General features: G+C 35.5%; 1 protein-coding gene, 1 long non-coding RNA gene and 1 pseudogene across 6 annotated transcripts; 1 reads left to right on the top strand and 2 right to left on the bottom strand.

Moving 5' to 3' along the window:
* Window positions 1–23: 23 nt before the first annotated feature.
* LOC111021419 (G-type lectin S-receptor-like serine/threonine-protein kinase LECRK1) lies at window positions 24–4750 on the top strand (annotated as a pseudogene).
* Window positions 4107–19753, bottom strand: LOC111021431 (selenoprotein O). 5 transcript variants are annotated; one of them, XR_015791982.1, is made up of 10 exons: window positions 19312–19752; window positions 18633–18742; window positions 14582–14638; window positions 14201–14500; window positions 13591–13838; window positions 9838–10144; window positions 9474–9747; window positions 6240–6471; window positions 4758–4942; window positions 4107–4602 (listed from the first exon to the last, which is right to left on the bottom strand). XR_015791982.1 is itself a non-coding variant. In XM_088126175.1 (10 exons), the coding sequence occupies exons 1-9, from the start codon at window positions 19711–19713 to the stop codon at window positions 4815–4817; spliced, it is 2058 nt and encodes a 685-aa protein (XP_087982301.1). In that variant the 5' UTR covers window positions 19714–19752; the 3' UTR covers window positions 4107–4602; window positions 4790–4814. The 5 variants fall into 5 exon arrangements, 3 of the variants coding, with proteins under 3 accessions (XP_087982301.1, XP_087982302.1, XP_022154095.1); XM_088126175.1 differs by having other exon boundaries at window positions 4790–4942; XM_088126176.1 differs by lacking the exons at window positions 4107–4602; window positions 4758–4942 and adding an exon at window positions 5068–5114.
* LOC148210634 (uncharacterized) lies at window positions 7263–8857 on the bottom strand. Its single transcript, XR_015791984.1, has 2 exons — window positions 7930–8857; window positions 7263–7818 (listed from the first exon to the last, which is right to left on the bottom strand). It is a non-coding gene; the product is annotated as an uncharacterized LOC148210634 (long non-coding RNA).
* Window positions 19754–23472: the final 3719 nt, after the last annotated feature.

The following is a 23472-nucleotide window of genomic DNA, read 5'->3' as shown; positions in this document are numbered from 1 at the left end:
TTAAAAATTCTAGAAATACTTTGAAGTACTTTTTTTTACATGAAAAATAATTCATTGATAGATAAAAAAGAACCTATTGAAGAAAACAAGCACCAAAAGGAGAAAAAGAAAAAAACCCAAGGACCAACTCTTTGGTTGAGGGAAAACAACAGTCCAAAATAAATAATCCAAAATAAGCCAAGTTACCAGCAAACTAAGTAGGAAAACAAAAACAGGAACCAGAAAAAGTAACTTCTACCAAAAAGCCAAACCAAAAATAAAAACAAAAAAGGACCAGCAAACCAAAAATCCCGAAAAGATTTTGAATCTTACAAAAATTTCTTGCTCTTTTGAAATTAGCAGCTTCCGAACTTTGTGCTTGATATAGGAATAAGGGAATGCCAGCTTGCTCAAAATAATCTAAAAAATCATGCTCTATCGAATGATTTCTCTATCGAATGAGTTATAACTACTACACTTAGATTGCAATCTTCATCATCATCCAAAAAATCTATCTCCAAAGGGGATCTAAGATTTTTCTTTAGAAGAATGAGCCACCCCATGAGAAAATGGACCTCCCCCAATTGAAAGATTGCCACTCGAAAAAATACTTGAGCTTTTTAAAGTCCTACTATAAACAGAGGAGGGTCCTTTATCAAGGCACCTTTAAACCTTCCTTTTATCAAGGCAACACTTTGGACCCTCTTCATCAAAGCCTTCCTTTGGAGTCTATGGCTAGAAAGGAACAACCGAGTCTTTAACGATAAATCTCTTCCTTTGATTCTTTTTTTGATAGAGTTACTGTTTTAGCTCTTGGTTGGTGTAAAAGCTTCCACTCACCCTTCAATTGTTACTCTCTCAACGATCTTATCCATAATTGGAAGGCGTTTTTGTAATTGCCAATGTGGCCTTTTCTATATTTCATACCATCAATGAAATACTCGTTTCATATAAAAAAAAAAAAAAGGCACCTTTAAACCAACGAAGGGATGGTTGGGTTTGGGTTTTTTTTTTTCTCTATAAGAAACAGAAGAGAATATATTCATTAAAAGAAGGCTCCAAGAAGAGGGAAATACACCCTCAAAGCGGAGGGTAGAGAGAACCCTTCCCAAGGAATTATACAATCGCGGCTTTCCAATCTTGTATAATCAAACGAAAATTGTAGTTACAAAAAACCTCCTTGTAGATGAGTGCCCACCAAGAAGCACCCCTTTATCTTCAAAAAGCCCATTATTCCTCTCCCTCCAAAGAAGCCAAAGGAGAGCCATCGCCGTACAATTCCAAAAGACAAACGTCTTCCCTTTGAGAGCGGAGCCACCAAAGCCTTCCATAATAATGAAATCGTCAATTTTTCTTGGAGGACAGAAGGAAACATCTAATAGTGTTGCCACATAATTCCAAGCCTTGGTAGCGAATGGACACTGCAAAAAGAGGTGATCCACGTTTTCATTATCCTTCCAACACATACCACAAGCGGCTGGGAAGAGAGCCCAATGGGAGGGTTTCCACTGAATTCTCTCCGTCGTATTCGTGCCTCTGTAAAAAAGTGTCCAAAGGAAAACCTTGACCTTTTTAGGAACTCTACTCTACAAATGAGAGCTGCGGTCTAATTCAGCCTAGGCAAAGGGGAAGTAATGGCCAAAAAAAGAAAGCTGATTTTACTGTCAGCCTTCGACCAGATTTGATCTCTACCTTGACCAATAATTGCCCCATCAAGCTTTCCCATCATTGCTACCCATCTGTCCACCTCCCTTTCAAAAAGGTTTCTTCTCAAGCCTAAGTCCCACGTTCATTAATGGAGGATCCATGTTCCAAAATAACCTTTTGCTTTATCAAGGCCTCCAAATTTAAGTTCAATGTTCTCATAATAACGACAAGTAATTTTGAGAAAGCACCGGACGTTTTTCCCTCAAGTTTTTTCTTTCTTTTCCCTTGAAGCAATACTCTAAAAAGTTATCCCAAATTCACTCTTAGTAGGCTTAAGAAGTAGTCATTGTAGAATTTAGCAAATCGAGGAAAAAGAGACTCCCTAACTCGAAGAGAATATCTAGTAGTAATATCTCGCTAGTGCATTTAGTCATATCCTAAATTCGCCTCCCAAAACTTTCATTAAAAATGAATAGGAAGGTTGACATTTAAAGATGTTAAAGATTGATCGTCGTTGCTATTGCCCGAAAATAATTCCAGCATTGTTGGAGACACATTGTCAAACTTTCTTCCAGAACTTCAACTTTTGCTGGTGGGTATCCTGTCACAGAATAGAATCACCAGAACTTGCCATCCTAATCCAACATTCTATAATTTATATTTGGTACAACAAATTGGATGAAAAAACCATAGTTTGGTTTGCTAGACATCATCAAAACCCAGCCCCAAGAGGTTCGGAGATTGAAGCAACTTCTTCGGATGGCCTATTGCTTCAAAGCTCCCAAGGTGGAGAACCATGGAAATCAGGTCCCATCTCAGGTATGATATATGACACAGACAATCCTGTGCTTCTAGATTCAAATTCTAAACCCTTATGGGAGAGTTTCAAACAACCACTGACACTCTGCTTCCTACTCAAAAAATGGAGGTAAATAACTTCCTTTCTACTCATTATGAAAGTTCCAATTTTGCTTGTATGACGGTAATGCTGTACTCAATATCAGAAGTTTGCCCACCGTCTATACTTATGAACCCTACCATGTTGCACAAGCCTTTGATGGTTACGAAATTGTTTCAGATATACAATGCAAAGAACAAGAAGAAATTTACCCTACTCGAACTCATTATTACCAAGTCACTCTTAATTTTGATGGTGTCCTCACCATTAGTCACCATACGAGGAATCCTTCAGCTTTAACCTGGATGAACTTTAAGAAGATACCAAATAATATTTGCACTGCTATGCGTGGAAACTTGCGCTCTGGAGTTTGTGGATACAACCGTATTTTGCACATTTCACAATGATCAACGGCCAAGTTGCAAGTGTCCACCAGATTATTCATCCATTGACCCAGATAATAAGTATAGCAACTGCACGCCAAACATTCCCCAAATATCTGAAGAAGGTGCGAAAAATTCAACCATGATCTATATAGTCTACAAGATCTTCCAAATACTGATTGGCCAATACTGGATTATGAGTTGATAAGGCCTTTTGCTGGTGAAGAGTGCAAAAATACTTGCTTGCTCGATTGCCCCTGTGTGGTAGCTGTATATAGAGAGAATAGTTGTTGGAAGAAGAAGCTAACACTCTCAAATGAGAGGGAAGATAGTAGTGAAAATCTGCTAGTTCCGTGGGGCAAAAATTTGATCTTCCAAAACTTGATAGAAGGAAGAATCAAGACACATTAATCCTGGTGATTTCCATATTGTTAGCTTGCTCTCTATTTGTCATTCTCATACTGGTTAGTTTGATATGCCAGTACTGCAGCAAGAAAATTGTTGATAGATTCCTGCCCAGGAAAAGTTTCAAAAGAAGTCTACATCAATTTACATATAAAGAACTTGGAAAAGCTTGTGAGAGTCCTAGAAAGGATAGTTTGAGAATATTATTAGTATATTAGTGGGAGGGTATTATGATAATTAGTCGGGGGTGATTTGTTATAAATACTAAATAGGGCCCTAAGGGTAGTAGGGAGAGGAGAAGGATATCTTGGGAAATAGTTTGTGGTGAAGAACTTAACAGAGTTCTTGGGAGAGAGATAGTCCTCTCAAAAGACTATTGATATTGTAATTTCTCTTGATATTGCAATATAGTTATCTTTGTTTCATTTAAAGTATTTGGGATCCTAAAAAAGCTACAAATGGGTTCGGGGAAGAACTTGGAAGAGGATCTTGTGGCATTGTTTACAAAAGGGCGATCAAAGTTGGCCCTATTGCTGTTAAGAAATTGGACAAAATGTTTGAAGACGGTAGAGAGAATTCAGAACTGAGTTGAGTGTGGTTGGCAAACACGTCACAAAATTATTGTTCGCCTACTCGGATAATGTGGTGATGGTAAAAATTGCATCCTAATTTATGATTTTATGAGCCATGGCAACCTAGCAAGCTTCCTTTTTGTTGACTTAAGGCTATTTTGGAACCTCAGAACCGAAATAGCCAACAGAATTGCTAGAGGACTCTCGGACTTACACGAAGAATGCAGCACGGAGATCATGTATTACGATATAAAGCCTCAAAATATACTCCTTGACGAATATTACAATGCCAAAAATTCCGATTTCGGATTGGCAAAGCTATTGAAAATGGATCAAAATGGATACAGAGTTGAAACTGATATCAAAGGGACAACAGGGTACATAGCTCCAGATTGGTTCAAGTCGGATCCAGTGACTACCAAGGTTGATGTGTATAGTTTTGGTGTCCTGCTAGAAATCATTTGTTGCAGAAGGAATGAGATGTGCAAGCTTTGGAAGAGGGAAGAGAAATGTTAGTGCCAAGGAAGATTAGATGTTCTAATGGAAGGTGATTTGGAGGCCATTGATGACATGAGGAGGTTGGAAAGGTTTGTAATGGTTGCAATTTTGTGCCTTCAAGAAGACCCATCTGAAAGACCCACAACGAAAGAGGTAATACTGATGGTTGAAGGCATGTTCCTGTTCCTATACCTCCAAGTCCCTGCCCTTTCACCTCCACCTGTAGAGAAATTTCTTCAGTCCATTAGTTCATGGTAAATCAATATGTTTACCTGATAAGTAGATTCAACCTCATGGGTGAAATATTTGCACTGTAAATATTAGAAAGTCGAAGAAAAATGAGAATCCATAACTCAAAAGAATCTCTATATCTACCTCCCAAAAGTTTTAGGGCGATGGTTCTATACATTTTTTTGTCAAATGATGGTGTTCCTAGAATCGCATCGATACTGCCTGGTAGTATTTCCAATATTTCTTAATCCACATCGTAAGCCTTCTCTCCCAAACCTTCAGCTTCTGCGGGTGATATCTCACCACAGCATAAAATCTCCACTTGCAACCTTATATAGTTTCAACATTTCCAAGATAAATCAATATTCCAAAAGAAACTTAAGAGAATCTCCAGAAGACACTTTTCTATAAGAGAAACCAAATTACCAATTCTAAAACTTTGTTTCTAACCTCTTGATACTGGAAACTATCAAGGTGAAGAGAAATGGCACAAAACATGGACTACAAGAAAGAATGAAACCATTCAAGGCAAATTAAGACTAAGAGAGTCTGCAGTATTCCTAATTTTGTTTAAATTACTGAAATCGTTTTGAACAAAGCCCTACAGTTTCTTTCATTAGAAAACAGATACAATCAGGATAGTAAAGGGAAAGAAAAGGAGAGAGACTAGAACACTATTTGACTATTTGATCAGATGGTAAAAATTGAAGTTCTTTGTGTCCTTGAAATATTCATTCACAGAAGTCTCTGATTTTCAAAAGAAGAATAAATTCAATTGCTTGGATAAAGAAGTCATCGCAAGAATCAGATCCATAAATCGCTTCAATGAATTCTGTTCTGAACAATAAAAATAACTTTTTAAACTCAACCCCACAAACAAACTTTTTAAACTCAACCCCACAAACAATTCAATGAATTCTGTTCTAAACAATAAAAATAACTTTTTAAACTCAACCCCACAAACAAATCAAGGTGTGTGTCCTAATACAACTAAAAGAAGATTGGATCAACTGGATCTTTTTTTCATTGCAATAATACAAATACATAATAATATACAAACTATCATTGTTTGGTCTAATGGTTAATAAGGTCCAATGTAAATAGTAAAGGGCTTAGAAGGAATAGTTCAAACCATAGTAGCCACCTACCTAAGATTTAATATCCTATGAGTTACCTTAATAACCAAATGTAGTAGGTCGGACAATTCTTCCATGACATTAGTCGAAATTCATGCAAGCTTGTCCGGACACTCATGGATATAAAAAAAGGAATATATATATAAAAAGAATATATATATATATATATATATACACACAATATTATACAAACACAAATACACAATATTATCGTCCATGAACGCTATCCCAAGGCTGTAAAACTGCTTTTCTCTCAACAATTTAACTACAATACGATAAACCATGGATATGAATGAAGAAATGGAAATGAGAGAATTACTAAATTTGACGTTATATCATAAAGAAAAATAATAACTGAACATTAGTGTTCGAGATTATAACACTGACTTGACAATATTATATACATACAGACATTCTATCAATAAATTTTTTCCTTTTGTGTGTGTGGCGTAGAGGAAGCTATCAAATCATGAAGAACAAGAAAGCATACAAACACCCGGTCGATAAGCCCAAGCAGGGGGTAACCGTGCATATTTCTCCATTCCTGGCTGCTCATCATATGGCCGTTCCATTATCTTCAGCAGCCGACGAACCTCCCCAAAATCACCCTGCTCAGCCGCATCTATGGCAGTCTGGCATAGGTAGTTCCTCAGAATATATTTAGGATTTACTGCATCCATAGAGGCCTTCCGCTCCTCATCTGAGATTCCACTTCCAGCGAGCTGCAAAAGCAGTAGGATACTGGATTAGATAAAATAGAACTAATTTATCTTTCTAAATAGATATTCAAAACATGCCAACAACGTTCCTCCAATGAAGAATGCATTTATGAACTAAGTAAGCTGTTCATGAGATCTGGGCATAAACTCTAGCCAACGCAAACAGGACCATGAGATGTACTGTAAGCTGTTGGGTTGGAGCCAGGAGGTTTTATGATTGGATTCCAGATACTCGCTCACTCCTCAGATTAGGATACAGAGGATAAGTTTTAAGCCAATGACAATTATATCAGTTTGACACTTTCATCTTCTCCATCTAAAATGAAAAATAAGAATATATATGTCTAAACAGGTGGCTTTCCTTGATACTTATTGATGACTCCAGTTTGTTATAGTTGTTATAACTTTTAACCCAACGGCTTCAAAACAGATCAAGAAAAATATGGAAAAAAAAACATTTAAGAAAATATGAAATTATAAATTGGAAAAGGTCAATTTTACCATTGATATTCACAAGGATAGAACCATTACTAACTGAAATATTAACTACTGATAGGAGTTAAGTTGAAGTTAAAGGCTGCACAACATTATTCAACTGACAAAATGGAAGTTCGGTGACATTTATAAGTTGCACTCTTCATCTACATTTACTTTTCCTCTGACTAAGGTTTTCCCATCACATAACATGTCAAAGATGAATCATATAGGATTTGTTTTTAGGAAGAATATATTTTTTACTCCTATGAGTCAATTTTAACCTTAAACTCTCAATTTCATTAGATTGAACCCTAAACTTAAATAGGTGGCCAAATTAACTCTCAATTTCATTAGTTTAACCATTTTTTTTTCAGGTAAGAAACTTGTGTATGACTCAATAAAAGAGGACAACCTAAGGGCTGGGGTAGAGCCGTAAAGGGAACCCCACCCAAGGACTAAACCAACTCTTTCCAATTGTTTGTGACCATGGAAAGGTTGTAATTACAAAAGAATTTTCTATAGTTGATGCACCACCAAGAGGCGGTACATTTTTACAAAAAAAAACTCAAAAGAAATATTCTTATCCTCAAAAGTCCTCTGGTTTCTTTCCAGCCACAAATGCCAAACAAAAGCTCTTGCAGCACATCCCCACATGAATTTCTTCTTTCTAGGGAGATTCCACCCGTGTAAAACTTCTGAAAGCCAATCATCTATTTGGTTTGGAATACAAACCGAAACCCCAAAAACATTCAGCAGGAAGTTCCAACGTCTAACAGCAACAGGGCAGTGGATGAATAAATGGTCTAAACTCTCACTGTTGCTCATGCATAAGCTACCAACCGAGGGAGACAGCAGCCACTTCTTGCATTTCTTCTGCAGGGTATCTTGAGTGTTTAAACTTCAGTGTGCAAGGGACCACAGAAACACCTTCACTTTCTTTGGTGAAGTGAATTTCCAGATTGCTGAAAGGAGAGAAGGTCTTACCGAAGGGGTACACTCCAGCATTTGCAGGCAAGTGGAATGGGTGGAGTAAGTCCCTGCTTTGTCTAACGGTCATCTCACTTGATCTTCTCCTGCTCCAAGTCTGACTACATCGATTAAACTAATAAAATCCACCCAGTTGTCTATCTCCCAATCAAAAAGGCCTCTTTGAAAGCCTAAGTTCCAATCATTTTCATCTCTGTTCCAGCACTCCTCTATTGTAGCTTCTTTCTTTGTGGAAATGTTAAACAAAGCGGGGAAGGAGTGTTTCAGAGGTTGTTCACCCACCCATCTATCTGACCAGAACTTTATCCTATTGCCGGTTGACACCTTAAACTTGAGGAATCTGAGAAAGAAGGCAGTGTTTTTAGAGATGTCAAACCAAGGCCTTCCTTCCGCTTTTCCTTTAGCAGGACGTGTGAACCAACCATGGCAATCCTCCCCATATATACTCTCAATCACCTTCCTCGAAAGCACATCTTTCTCTTGGGTGAATCTCCAGGAGCAAGCTATTGTTCTTATGTTGGAGGGCTCCAATGTCAAGACCCCCATACTGGAGTGGGCGAATTAATACTCTCAATCCTTGTGGTTGAACAGTTGGTTCTTTTTTTAATGAAAAATCACACTTTCATTGATCAAATGGAAGGATGTACAAACAGGCAATAAAAAACAGTCCAAACTAAGGGGAACCAAGACAAAAACAAAGGTTGTGGCCTTGTGGGTCGCGGGCGTTGATTCTTGTAGTCATGTTGGATACCTTTTTTGTTGGGTTTGGGCATTTTGTTGCTGAATTTGGACTCTTTTTTGTATTTGTTTCCAACTAGGTTTTATTTAAATGATTCAGTTTGAAAATTTTTGTAGCTTGAATTTGAATATTTTATGAGATTTAATTTTGCGTGACTCATCAACACACATGATTTGGTTCAAAGGATGCAACCTTTCCTAAGCATCTCTCCAAATTGCTGCCATCTTTGTTTAAATGATGCTGAAACATAGGGGCACTTATTTATTACTGGTGGTGACTTCGCTGCTGAATTTTGGAACAGAAATTGGGGTGCTTTTTGTTGGAAATCTCCACTTCACAACAACCCAAAGCTTTTCTTCAAGCCCTCTTGGCGGGTCACTCTCCTAAGAAGGAAGCTGGAATCCTATTGGTCCAATAAATCAGAGCTTTCCTGTGGAAAATTTGGCAGGAAAGAAACAGTAGGGATATTCTATGCCAACACCATCGCAGATATAGACATGCAAGCTATATAGGTTTAAAATGTGATTAAAAAATAATAATAATAATTAATTAATTAAAATTTACAAAAAAAAAAAAGGAAAAAAAGGAAAACAACAACAAAATCTATGGCAATGCGAGAACTTCATAATTTTTAACTCAAAATCAACATTTATGTCGGGTGGTGACAAACTAAATCAAGATTTTTAAAAAATGCAAAGGAACAGGAAAACTGATCAGAAATAACAAAGGGAGAAACAGATATATGCAAATATTTGAAGTCACAATTGCTATTTTTGAACCATCAGATATTTTGTCACCATACCTCCTCTATGTAGGTCTTTACCCAGCTAACCCAAGCTTCCTTACGCTCCTTGCCGATATCTAATAGAACTGCCTTCAGAGGGATCAACAGTTCTTCCTCTGGGGTGCTGGGATCAGCTTTGATATTGGAAAGTGATCTAAAGAAATTTGTATAATCGACCTTGTCAACAGCCATGTTGTTGAGAAGCTTACTGATTAACTGTTTATTGTACTTTGGTAGACCAATTTTCTTGGTCATTATTGTTTGGTAGTCATCCATAAATTTGGTTCCGTATCTGTAAATAGAGAGGGAAAATGTCACAATATGAGTGAAATGGAAAATCAACAATTCTAAAACATATAAAAGTCCGACAAAGTAAAACTACCTTTCCATGGCATAGTTTGCTTCTTTATCATTTATTAATTCAGCAGCTGAAAGAGTTGAGGAAAACTGAGCTATATTCCATAAGCCTATATCCGGCTGATTTGCAAAACAATATCTTCTTCCAGGAAGATCAGTTGTATTAGGTGTATAACTAGGATCAAAAGCATCCAAAAATCCAAATGGACCATAATCAATGGTAAGACCCAAGATACTCATATTGTCAGTGTTGAGTACACCATGTGTAAACCCAACTCCCTGCCAACTTGCTACTAAGGAAGCAGTTCGCTCAGCCACCTCTACGGTCCAAGCTGATAACATCATCCATGTAAAGGCAATAGAAACAGAAATGTCAATATGATAACATGCAAGACCCTTTTGTTCAAAAATAGCAAGTTGAATACAACTAAAAGGAGAATTCTCAGCAACCGTGCAATAAGATGGAGAAGATATTTACAACTGCAACAGATAAAAGTTAGTAAAGAGATCACCTAGTTTCAATGCCAGTGAACGTAAGCAAACAAGATTGCATGCACTGGCTCTACAAAAGTTTACAGAAGAGCCAGGAACAGTTGAGAAGTAAATTGTTAATCATGATTCATTACAGAGATCATCCTATCCTTGCTTTGCTAACAAATTCCTCGTTGCTGCGAAATGCCATAAGGAATAAAATTTAAACATGGATCGAGACCAAGGTCTTGAGAGAGAGAAGAACGATCGTCTAATGTTGCTTAATTATAGGCAAGAATCAGCATCCCAATTAGATTTGTAACCATGTAAGCAAACAGAGGCTATTTGGTCCAACTAAAAATTGGCCTTTTAACATATGAAAGATACCGTACATAGAAGCAGCCTCGAGGAACAGAGCACCAGGCCCATGATTCATCAATTAGGATATCAAGAACAATCATGATTCTTGTAGCTAGTAGTTAAGTTTTTTGATAGAGTTCTCAAAAACCCGACCTTGAACAGGATCTGTTCTATAGGCTGTACGTCTATGTCCTTGAGTTCTAAGGAGATAGAGTTCTCAAAAACGTGTCATGCATGAGAGTAAATAAGATAAACTACATAGGTATTGCTAAACTTGAGGCAGCTTCTTGAATGCCAGTTCAAGGGCAAGATACATGTGGGTGTGGGACGTCAGAAATTCAGGAAGCACGAGGAAAATTTCTCATCTTCATAAATTTTAAATAAAGATAATCATCCTACCCTTGTCTCTAACAAATTGGAGCCTTGATTACATTATGAGTAACTTTTGATCTTAAGAAGACAAAAGCAGTCTTTGAAAAACAGTAACAAGAGGAAAACAATACAATGGTATAAAGGACTAGGCAAATTCAGATGATGAAGAATCATAAACCTACACAATCTTAGCATAGCATCAACTAAATGATAACCTAACTTCGCTAAGGATGGAATAAACTGACAATGAAACCACATTAAGAAGATCATCCTCCCCCTATCCCCTTCCAAGCCACCGCAACTCAAAGAAAAGGAAAAATGGAGAATTTAGTTCATTCTTTCCTCTAATGTACCTGTTGACTGATTCTCTCATAAAATAGCAACAAGTAGCGCATTTCAAACTATAGCTTTATTTAATGATATTGAGCAGAAATCTGGGCTTTGTTTTTGTTTTTGTATGCCCTTTTATATGTTTTATGTTTTCATGTGCCTCAATAAAGAGTTCAGTTTCTTATTAAAAAAAAAAAATAAGAAAGTTTTTTCAACAAACAGGTAACCTTTTGTTAAGAATACCCAAAAAAAAATGATATTGAGCAGAAAACACATTTTTACTTAGCTAAAAGAAAGTTTTTTCAACATACAGGTAACCTTTTGTTAAGAATACCCCTATTATTAGGGTGGTAACGACATAATAGTAACTAGCCAAGGAGTTGCGATAAATAGAGGGAGAGATAGTGGGAGGGGATGGAAGAAGGCAACGGCTTTGTGGGTTTAGACTTGAAAATACTCAAAGAGGGAGGAGGGTTCCAAGTACCTCGAATACTAGAAAAATTATCGTACATCTCTATCCTTTTATCTACAATTCATTTTATATATATATATATATATATATGTGTGTGTGTGTGTGTGTGTGTGTGTGAGTATCCGAGTTAGCTTACACGCACTTCAACTAATTTCATGGGACAACCGTCTGACCCTACTATTTTTTTTTTTTATAAGAAACAGAAAGATTGTATTCCAAATCAAAAGGAGCCCAAAACAAAGGCAAAAGAACAGCCTAGAGGCAGAGGGTCGAGAAGACCCTCCCCAAGGGGACTATACAATCAAGGAATTCCAACTTTGTAGAATCAAAGAGAAACCATAATTACAAAAAACCTTGTTATAGATCGAAGCCCACCAAGAAGCTATATGCTTTATATTCACACTGATAGATTCAAAAGAGGCCTCTTTCTCTTCAAAAAGTCTTAGGATATTCACATTGGCCCTTATTGGCCTAGCCTTATTGACAACTAGACCAAACCGTGATGGTTACAATACTATTTTATTTTTAGTTCTAGTTCTTATCATTTTTTTTTTATATCCGTGAGTGTCCGGACCAGCTTACGGGCACCTTAATCTCAACTAGACCAAACCATGATGGTTACAATACCATTTTATTTTTAGTTCCAGTTCTTATCATTTTTTTTTATATCCGTGAGTGTCCGGACCAACTTACGGGCAACTTAATCTCACGGCACAACCACCTGACCCTACAACATTTTGTGTCGGGAAACACATAGAAATTACTAATTCCTAAGGTAGATGGTCATCATGGGAATTTGAACTCATTCCCTCTTAATTAACCCCAGTCCTTTGGACCAATGAATCATTGATGGTTCTTATCATATTTCTAATTTTTTACATTCGTCTTATATATATGCATTTTGCTACCATCTTTAATTTCTAAGCATGAGCTTTTCCTGAAAAATAGATGCACCTTTACTGTGGGGGAAGATAAATTGCTTTGGAATCTTGAGGCCTCAAAAGAGTTTTTCAGTAAACTCTTTACACTCTCATCTTACAAAAGGGATCCCTCTTCCAAAAGCTTCATTCTCCGGTCTGTGGAAATCTTCTTGCCCGACAAAAGTTAATATTCTTTCTTGGATTCTCCTAAATGGGCATTTGAATACAGCAGAAACTTTGCAAAGAAAGATGGCCACCTTCCATTTACAGCCTTCGGTCTGTTGCCTTTGTTATTCTAACAGTGAGACACAAGATCATATCTTCTTCCATTGTCCTTTTGCATCAAGCTGCTGGTCATATCTTTTCCAGCTGTTTAATTTGTCTGGGCTCTTATCGGTTGACACCAAAAGCAACATTCAGCAGCTATTCTTTTGTTCTTTCTCCCTCCCTAAGGCCCAATCTCTTTGGGTTAATGCTATCAAAGCCACTATTTCGGAGTTATGGTTTGAAAGGAACCAACGTATTTTCCATGACAAGAAGAAAGATCGCTCCGAATGGTGTGCCTTCTCGGATTTGTTCCCAAACTATTCTTCATCCATTATTTACAGCAATTGGGAAGCTTTTCTTTCTCTTTTAAGCTCCGTATTTTACATTCTACTTTTATCTCTTTTACACTCCTTTTGGGGCTTGTATCTTTGAACATTGTATGGTTTTTTCCTTAATCAATGAAAATCTTGTTTCTTGTTCAAAAAAAACACAATTCAGTTCAAGTAGCATTTTTGCAACTAGCACTTCATGTCACGAACTATTTTTAACAACGTCTTTAAATACATCTTTTAACAGATACAATTACCTGCATACTTGTTTGAAGTGAGATCAACAACTGAATCATCTTCATTGCCTGTGCTGAAAGATAAACTCTGACTGCTGCTCATATTCTCTAGGTGAGGAAAATGGTGGTGGATCGCGTAGTCTGCTAAAGCCCGAACAATTTTGTAATCATCTTTTCCTCTAGAGGCATGAATTTGGTATGATCCAAAACGCAAAAAGGACTGAGCCACTCTGCATACAATTGCACCAGGCTCCTCTTTTGGATTCCCACTATAAATGGAAACAAACATGGAACTTATTATTGCATTGCCATAATCAACAAGATTTATGTTAAATCTTTTCTTCACATTTTGTAGTTAATTTCCACGTTGTATCATAAAAGTACCTAGATCCGTATATTCAAGAACTCTTCAACATTTTCTGTTTCTTTTAAATGAGAAGTTCGTTTCTTGGTCAAAAAAATACAAAACAATCATGGTCTAAAAATAATTTGGACAATAACTTCGTAATGAAATTCATTTGTGTAAGGGTTTTGCAGAAGAAAAAATGAACTATATTCAGAAATTAAGAGTTCTTTAATTTATGAGGGCTCTATTCAAATGCACATGAAGATATAAGATCATCCTACATACTCATAAAACATATCTCGAGTAACTAATGTTCCTGTGGTCACAACACAAAGTGCACGAGTTGTTGGTATTCCAAGACCGTGCATTGATTCACTACAAAGGAACTCCCGGATGCTACTTCGTAACACAGCCAAGCCATCTGCAAACCGACTGTATGGAGTCTTCCCAGCACCTTTTAGCTGCAACTCCCACCTTTCAGATTGGGAATTAAGTATCTCTCCAAGGGTTATTGCTCGACCATCACCCAACTGTCCAGCCCACATACCAAACTGATGGCCCCCATAACATTGAGCATAAGGCGACCTGTAATACAAAATATTAGCTGGCAGGGATAATGAAAATCACAATGCTGGTGCTGGCAATCAATTAGTGTTTTACACTTACACTCCAACTAATGGAGATGCACCAGAGAACAACAGTGGGAAATCTGGCCTTTGAAATCTGCAATGCCAAAAGCAAAATACTTCAGCTCTTGCAATAAGAATACAACTCTGAGAGAGAGGACATACATGGCATGGATTGGATAAGTTTCAGCATTTTTTTATCTAAACTAACATTAACGTTGCCTGAACATACATCTAATGATGCAAAATTAATGAATCAGTCATCAGAAGTGACTGCATGTGGATTAAGACTGAAATCCAAAGAGAATTATGCGTTAGAACACTCCTGTGACAACCAGTCATACTACCCAAATTCACTTCTTTCTTAATTTAAAATTTTTAAAATGTACATTTAAGAAAAGAAAACAAAGACAGATAAAAAAGAGGGAGAAAAAGAAGAGGAAAAGAACCCAGTCACATATAACTTATAAAAAAAAAAAAGTCCTCCCCAAGAGAGCTTACAGAGGTCCAAAATTTGAAATAATTACTTACCAGATATGCAGTTGCTAAAATCGCTATCTATAAAAACCTAAAAAGGAAGAATGAAATTTTGCCAATTCAAACCCCCCAATTCTTTCCTTCTCATTGAAGGCATTATTGTTTCTTTCCAACCAAGGACAACAAAGTAAGGATTTAATTAAACAAACCCAAAGGTTCTAAGCTTCAACCTTTGAGGAAAGGCATAACAAGTTGAAGAAGATTCATTTCCGGGGAGTTGTAGAAAACCCAAGAAAGATGAAGAATCTGAAGAAGTGAGCTCCAAGCTTTCTTATTAAAAAATCAAAGAAAGATAAACGATCCATTCCTGCACTTGCTTCAAACAGAGAGGACGCAGTGAGGGGAACAAAGCCATTGAAGGGCATCTAATCCATAACTTTTCTACTATACTGAAACCACAAAGACAAGCTGGAGAATTGGAGATACAAACACGTTGACCTTTTTGGTACATTTCCCTTTCCAGATCTCCTTGGATAGCTTCTTTCCTAAGGTCATTACAACACTTCCTAGATTGTAGAATAAGAGATTTGATCGAAAAATCAATTGAAGAATGTAAACTACAAATCCTCACATTCCCTCCCTCCTCAATTTGTGTGTTTTCCAGCAACCTCAACAGCTCAATAATCTCACCAATTTCTGCTTGTGTTAAGTTTCTTCTTGTCAAAATAATCCAACTTCTTTAGCCTACATCTCAAAGTTTATTACCAGTCTTCACCTTGGAATATACTGCAGCCTAGAGGTTGATTATCCCTCCCAACATCTATAAAAGATTTGATCTTCTTTCCATCACCTAATTTGACCAAAAATAATTTTAGGATACAAGTCTTCACCTTGGCAATGTTCCACTCCGGCAACTTCCTTTTTTTTTCATTTATGAACTACTTATCTTCTTTCCATAAATGCTAGAAACACCACTTTGAAAGTGGTAAATCTGGTTGGAATCCTTTAAGAATCACCGCACATTTTGCCATAAACACTTGATTTCTTTCACTCGAGTTCCCAAACCCAAAGACTCCACTCCCAAGACTATTTGCTCTATCTTCCTCTAAGACAGCTTTGTTAAATGAAGCTTTATTTCTTGACACTCTTTTTTGGGACTACATTTTCCGTAAATCCTTAAAAGAAGAAGAAACTACTGATTGTATGGCTCTCTCAAACAAGCTCTTGCCTTTCTCCTTGTTTAATCCGCTAGAGATTAAGGTTGGAGAGAATCTAATGTATTGTATTCTCATTATTAAAGTCTATATATATAGACAAATATACAAGGTTGACCTAATCCTATAAGGAGAAGGTAAATGACAAATTAATATTAATACAAGAATATAAAATATACTAATATATACTCTAACACTCCCCCTCAAGTTGGTGCATATATGTTAATCATGCCCAACTTGTTAGACAAATAATCTATTCGTGCTTCATTCAACTTGTGTTCTGTGATTTTTGATATCATTGGGATCACCTCAGAAGTTACGATTGATTTCTTCTTAGCCATAACAAACAAGCGAACTTATTTGAACAAAACGACAGAACCAGACCAAACCACCCGAACTAAACAAAACATATGAATCAAACGGTTGGAACCAAACCGGATTAGGTGTTTTCTGAAACCAGAAACCCCAAGTGCTCCCCCACGACAACCAGAGGGACGAAGGCGATTGGCGGTGACGGAAGCGCACCGCGACGAAGGTGCGAAGGACGGCGAGACGAAACCCACGAATAGCAATTGGAAAAACAACTGGCAAATCAGCAAACGGCGGCGGCGGTGGTCGTGGTCGGCGGCGGCGGCGGTTGGTGGTCGGCGGCAGCCGGCGGTGGTGCCGGTGGTGGTCGGCGGTGACGGCGGTCGTAGTGAGTTGTGTTGGATAGCAATAAACAAAAACCCTAAGGGACAAAACCCTAATGGGCATTTAGAAGAAACCTAGAGCTCTGATACTATGTAGAGATTAAGGTTGGAGAGAATCCAATGTATTGTATTCTCATTATTAAAGTCTATATATATAGACAAATATACAAAGTTGACCTAATCCTATAAGGAGAAGGTAAATGACAAATTAATATTAATACAAGAATATAAAATATACTAATATATACTCTAACAAATCCTTTTGACACATATACGTGGCCACTGGATCCCACAAGTAAATTCTCAGTCAAATCCATGTACAAGGAGCTAAGTCACCAAAGCAATCTACTAAAGCAATATTTCGAGGGATAAATACACCAAGAAAATCAAGTTCTTTCTTTGGGAACTCAGTCAAAAAAGTTTCAGCTCTCATGCCATTTCTCCCAGCTACTGCACAATGTGTCTGAAAACTCATAAATACAAGGCCACTTATTAGTAACTTGCGAATTTTCTGGTAAATGAACAAGTTTCCCTTGACCTTCGTTTGACAATCTCCGTGGAACACTGACCGCTACATCCTGCTATCTGCTATATGGAAGCTCAGGTGCAACTGGTGTGAGCTTTTTTATGTGGTGCCCATGGACAGAAAGGAACGATCAGATGTTCAAGATACTTAAAATCTTTAAGATCACATTCCAGGTTGTGGGGTTAAAAAGTTTGCACAAGAGAAGGGTCGTAATGCTAGAGGGATTCCTCATATGGGGACTGACACATCTCCAAATTAAATTCCCCAAAAAGAAGTCTTTCAACAAATCCTTATATCAGAAATGAGAGCTTGGTGCCCAATTCTTCAAGACACTCAATTATAATTTTAGTCAGATTTTTTACAGTTTTAGGTGAAATTTTTTAGAAGAAAGTGGGTGATGTTGTAGGGAGATGATGGTGCCCACAACAAGTGAAAGTGTTCTGTCGGTTAGCTCGTTTTATTTATGGTCAAAGTTTCATTGAGAAACATGAAAAAATACTAAAGAGCATAAAATATACAGTAAGACAAAAGGAGTCAACCCTAAGATAACTAAACAAAAAAAAAAGGCTCCAATCCAAAAGGATAAGCCTCGATGGATAATTAAAAAATCATTGGATACTAACACCCAAAGAGAAGCATTGAACTTAGCTAGAACCAAACCTTTTGCGAGACATCTTAGCCCCTCTAAAAATCTTGCTAGTCCTCTCAAGATAAATGCTCCACAAAATAGCAAAACAACCAGAACACCAAAAGATATGTCCCTTGTTACAAAAGAGCAAAAATAGAATAACCTCCTCTGTCATTGAACAAAAGTCCCCACTTCAAGTCAGACAAACACCAAACAACTCCAAAAAAGAACAATCCCAAATCAACCATGTGAACCAACAGCCAAAGGATAGAGATGATTAAGATGAGATCCTCGATGAAAAGAAAGGAGACCTTCAATAGGATCTGCATCGGCGTCAATATATCTAAATATATTCGCATTTCATTCAAAATTAAACAAGAATGATAAAAGATCTTTAAACTATATCTTAAACGTCTAGTAGAGTGTACAATATATGAGACTGTGATATTTAAGATGTTGCTCAAACTAAACGTCCATGTTTCATAAGTTATAGCACATAGTGCATATACGGCATCAATCAAAAATCAGAAGAAATACCAAATACGTGAACTCACTCTTGAGGATCCAACTCTAGCAAATCAGCAACCGATTCTGACCAAGCAACAAGCTGAGGACTTTCTACTTCAACTGAAGGTAATACATTTGAATAACATGCATGCAATACCTGAGATTCAAAGTGTAGATAAACTAACCAATCACAGATTCACAATAGCAGAATAACCCATTAAACCAAATCCAATCTCGGACAGAAAATGCCTGTAGCATAGCTAAATAAATGCAATCATTTTATAAACGAGATATAACAGCAACAGCAGCACATGAAAGTTCTGCATACAGTTAGATTATGGCTCAAAACGACCCGAAACATATGAAACTAGCATCGGAGATCAAGTAAACCGTAGAACCTTCTCTTTTGAATCAAAATGAAAACACGATAACATAAACTATAAATCTCGTTTCATCTGTTTATCATCTTATACACCAAATAGAGGGTAAATCAAAATCACAACCCATTTTATCACCGAGAAGTAAGTGAAAAAAATATAGTAAGAATAAGCCACTAAACTACAGCTTATAGAAAAATTCATACTCGAGCTTTCAATTTATTACACACAATTCTTCCCATACTCCACATTTCCGATAAATTCAAGTAACAACCCCAATCCCCAATCCCCAATAACCATTTAAATTAGGGGAAAAAAACAAAATAAGCTGAAAACAAAGAAATAGAACCTCTCGTGGAATGATATCCGTGCGGGGATCGCCGGGGAGCTCTCTAACGAAGGAATTATCCCAGTTCAGATCTTCGAGCTTCTTTTTCACCTTGTTCTTGAGGCTACTTCCTTCGTGTTCATGATCATCGCTGTTCAAGCTCTGATTCTTCAAATCCTGCGCCACGGAGTCGACCGACACCGAAACTGAAACCTCCGGTGAAGCAGAGTCCATAGAAACTCTCCGGCGACGGTGGCCAAAGTGTCCGGCGAGTGGGGGAGGCGGAGAGACGAGAGAGGAGGAGGAGGTGCGAATGAGGAGACTGGAAGGGCGGCGAACTAAGCCGAGGCGGTGGCCATGGCAGAGGAGAGAGATGTGGGGAAGCAGCGAGAGCTTTGGGAAGAAATGTGAACGCAAGGACATTCTGTTTTTTGCCTTTTTCTTTCCTTTTCTTTTCTTTTTTTTAGTTCTGACTTTGAAGGCATCTCTTAAAAATAAAATAAATAATAATAATTATAAATCGTTAGGACAAAAACATTTGCTAAAATTAGTAAAATATCATCTCCATTTCGTTTCCTCGAATATAGCACTTAAAAAAATGGAGGTGATATATATTTGAAATATAAATCTATATCTATATCTATACTATATTAAAAAGAGAGCATTTTGAAAAAACATTTTTAAACTATTCTATCCACTTATCGATTTTTAATTTACCAAGAATGTCATCTCTTATTTTTAATGACTTTAACTAATAAAAACAAAAAAGTTATGAATATGAAAAGTTACGTATATTTACTTCTAACAATTTATGAATTTACTTTAATTGAAATTAATGGAATTCAAAAGGTATTAGAATCTCAAAAGTTTTTCAACTTATATTCATCTTCTACGTATGTGTGTATATATATGTATATATGAGTTCCTCCCTTCTTCCTCCCACCATAATTTAGCTCTCTTCCTTAGTTTGCTTCTTTTCATTTATTGATCAATTCTTTTAAAATTTATACATATATATTTAGTAGTGTCATAGTGCACGATGGCATAGCACGTTAACGTCCTATTTATAAGAGTTGCAGAATAATGTTGTTTATAAATAAAAGTCATTGAATCTTACAATTTGATCTCAAACATCAATCAAAGGTGGACAATTTCTGAAAAATTCAGGTATTAAATCATTCCTATAAATATTATAAATTATTTTACAATTAATATTATTATGATTTTTTATTCTATATAATATGGTTTATTCAATCAACTTTCCCTCCTATTTGTAGGAAGGGAGGAAAAAAAGGGAGGAAGAAAAAGAAGTTATCTCCTAGTAACATTAAACAATGATGCTATTATTTTTGTTTGTTGAGTTTGATTTGAGGGAAATAGCATATTTGTAGTAATTGTTAAATTAAAAGTAGCTAAAAAATGATATTCTATTATGGATAGGAATATTTTGTGCATTGATTTATAAATGTGTTAAATTAAAACTCTAAAGCATTTTTCTATTTACAATGGTAAATTTATTATAACTCATTAAAATTAATATAACAAATTAAAAGTGGATTAAAAATAAATATTATAATATAATATTTTTATTACAGTAATTATTATATTTATTTATTAAATACCCAAATATGATAAGTAAAATTAACTTATAGATATAAATTTATGAGTATTTATTGTTTTAAAGAAAAATGGATAAGTTCTTAATGCTAAAAATTAAAAATGAGCATCTTGGAAAAATATTTTTAGATTATTCTATCCACTTATCGATTTTTAATTTATTAAGAATGTCATCTCTTATTTTTAATAACTTTAATTAATAAAAACATAAAAGTTATGAATATGAAAAAGCTTGAATATGAAAAGTTACGTATATTTACTCTTAACAATTTATGATTTTACTTTAATTGAAATTAATGGAGTTCAAAAGATATTGGAATCTCAAAAGTTTTTCAACTTATATCCATCGTGTGTGTGTGTATATATATATATGAGTTCCTTCATTCTTCTTCCCACCATAATTTAGCTTTCTTCCTTAGTTTATGCTTCTTTTCATTTCTTGATCAATTCTTTTAAATTTTATATATATAGATTTAGTAGCATTATAGTGTACAATGGCGTAGCACGTTGAGCGCTGTATTTATAAGAGTTGCATAATAATGTTTTTTTATAAGTAGAAGTCATTAAATCTTACAATTTCATCTCAATTATCAATTAAAGTGAACAATTTCTGAGAAATTAAGGTATTAAATCATTCCTATAAATGTTATAAATTATTTTACAATTAGTATTGTTGTGATTTTTTATTCTATGTAATATGGATTAATCAACTTTCTCTCCTATTTGTAGATAAAAAAAAGAAAAAGTTATCTCCTACTAACATTAAGCAATAATGCTATTGTTTTTATTTGTTGAGTTTTCATTTAAAGGAAATAACATATTTTTAGTAATTGTTAAATTAAAAGAAGCTAATGTTTTTATTTGTTGAGTTTCATTTAAAGGAAATAGCATATTTTTAGTAATCGTTAAATTAAAAGTAGCTAAAAAATGATATTCTATTATGCATAGGAATATTATGTGCATTTATTTATAAATGTGTTAAATTAAAACTCTAAAGTGTATTTCTACTCACAATTGTAAATTTATTATAACTCATTAAAATTAATATAACAAATTAAAAGTGGATTAAAATAAATATTATAATATAATAATTTTTGTTACAATAATTATTATATTTATTTATTAAATACCCAAATATAATAAGTAAAATTAACTTAGATATAAATTTATGAGTATCTACTGTTTTAAAGAAAAATGTATAAGTTCTTAAAGAAAAATGTATAAGTTCTTAATGCTAAAAATTAATTAGTGGAAAGAATCAATGATATTTTTATTAAGTAAAAGGAAAATCGATTTTGAATAAATGAAAATTTAAGTGCACCTAATAAATGTATAGAATTTTACAAAAAAGTGGATATGAAAAATCATTTTACTTACTTGAAAAAATTTATAATTTTTTTCTAAAATATGAAGTAAATTTTTCTTCCAACACTGTTTCACCAACAAAAATTGAGTTATATAATTCTATTCATTTATAAACCTTTCTTTTAAGTTTTTTACTTTTGATACATTTTTTCAATAAATAATGATATTTTTATTAATGAAAAATTAAATAAAAAGAATATTACGTGCATTTGCACGTGGTGATACACTAGTAGTTATAAGTGGTCCTAAAATTTAGTTTACCTCTTCACCAGACAACCATTTGATTCTATAATAAATGGTGTCAAAAAATACATAATAATTAGTTCTTAAGTAGATGGCTATCATGAGGTTTGAACTCATTCCCTCTCAATTTATCATAGCTTATTTGGATCAATTAATCAATTCTCTGTAGATTAAGTGAGATGGTTTGTTTGTTTTTTCTCCCTCTCTATTTCTTCATTTCTTGCTTCCTCCTTCCTTTTTTATCCCCTTCCAATGAAATTCGACAGCGTCAATGAGGATGACTCTTCACCGTCGCAACTCGTTGTCGCTTTGCCTCATCTCGAGTCTTAGTCATCGCGACTCGTATCCACTCCACTGCCCCTCGACGCATTCGCCATCGCAACCCATTGTCACTCTGCCTCCCCTCGACGCCTTCACTACCGCAACATGTCACATCTCCCCTTCCCCTCAATGCCTTCATCGCCACTCGTACAAGATCGTTGATCTACCATAAAGGGAGAAGCTCCCTCGTTCCAGATTTGAGGGATCCTTCGTTGTAGATATGAAACGAGGGGGCATTCATTTCAGATCGCGAACATCTTGGACGAGCTACAGTGATCAAGGCATCAAGGTGAGGTGAAGCGGTAACGTATTGCGACAGTGAAGTTGTTGATGTGAGGTGGAGATGCTGGAGGGGAGAAAAAAAGAGGAAGAAGATGGTCACCTCACATGGTTAATCACCGCAAAACAAACATATAAACTTAATATAACTAGTTAAGTCGAAAATTTTATTTAGCAGCCATATCATATTTCTATTAGTCAACCAACGATTAAATAAATTTAGACACTATATAGAACAATATATCAAACCCTAATGATTAAAAGTACATCTTTTAAAATTCTAGGGACCAAATAAACACCTGACTAAAATATCAGGCCAAAAATGTAATTTTACCTAAAATGTTACTTAAATGTATT

The sequence above is a fragment of the Momordica charantia genome, assembly GCF_013281855.1.
Source record: "Momordica charantia cultivar OHB3-1 chromosome 6 unlocalized genomic scaffold, Mcharantia_2.0 BLBB01000006.1, whole genome shotgun sequence".
Lineage (NCBI taxonomy): Eukaryota > Viridiplantae > Streptophyta > Magnoliopsida > Cucurbitales > Cucurbitaceae > Momordica > Momordica charantia.
This window is presented reverse-complemented; position numbering and strand designations above follow the sequence as displayed.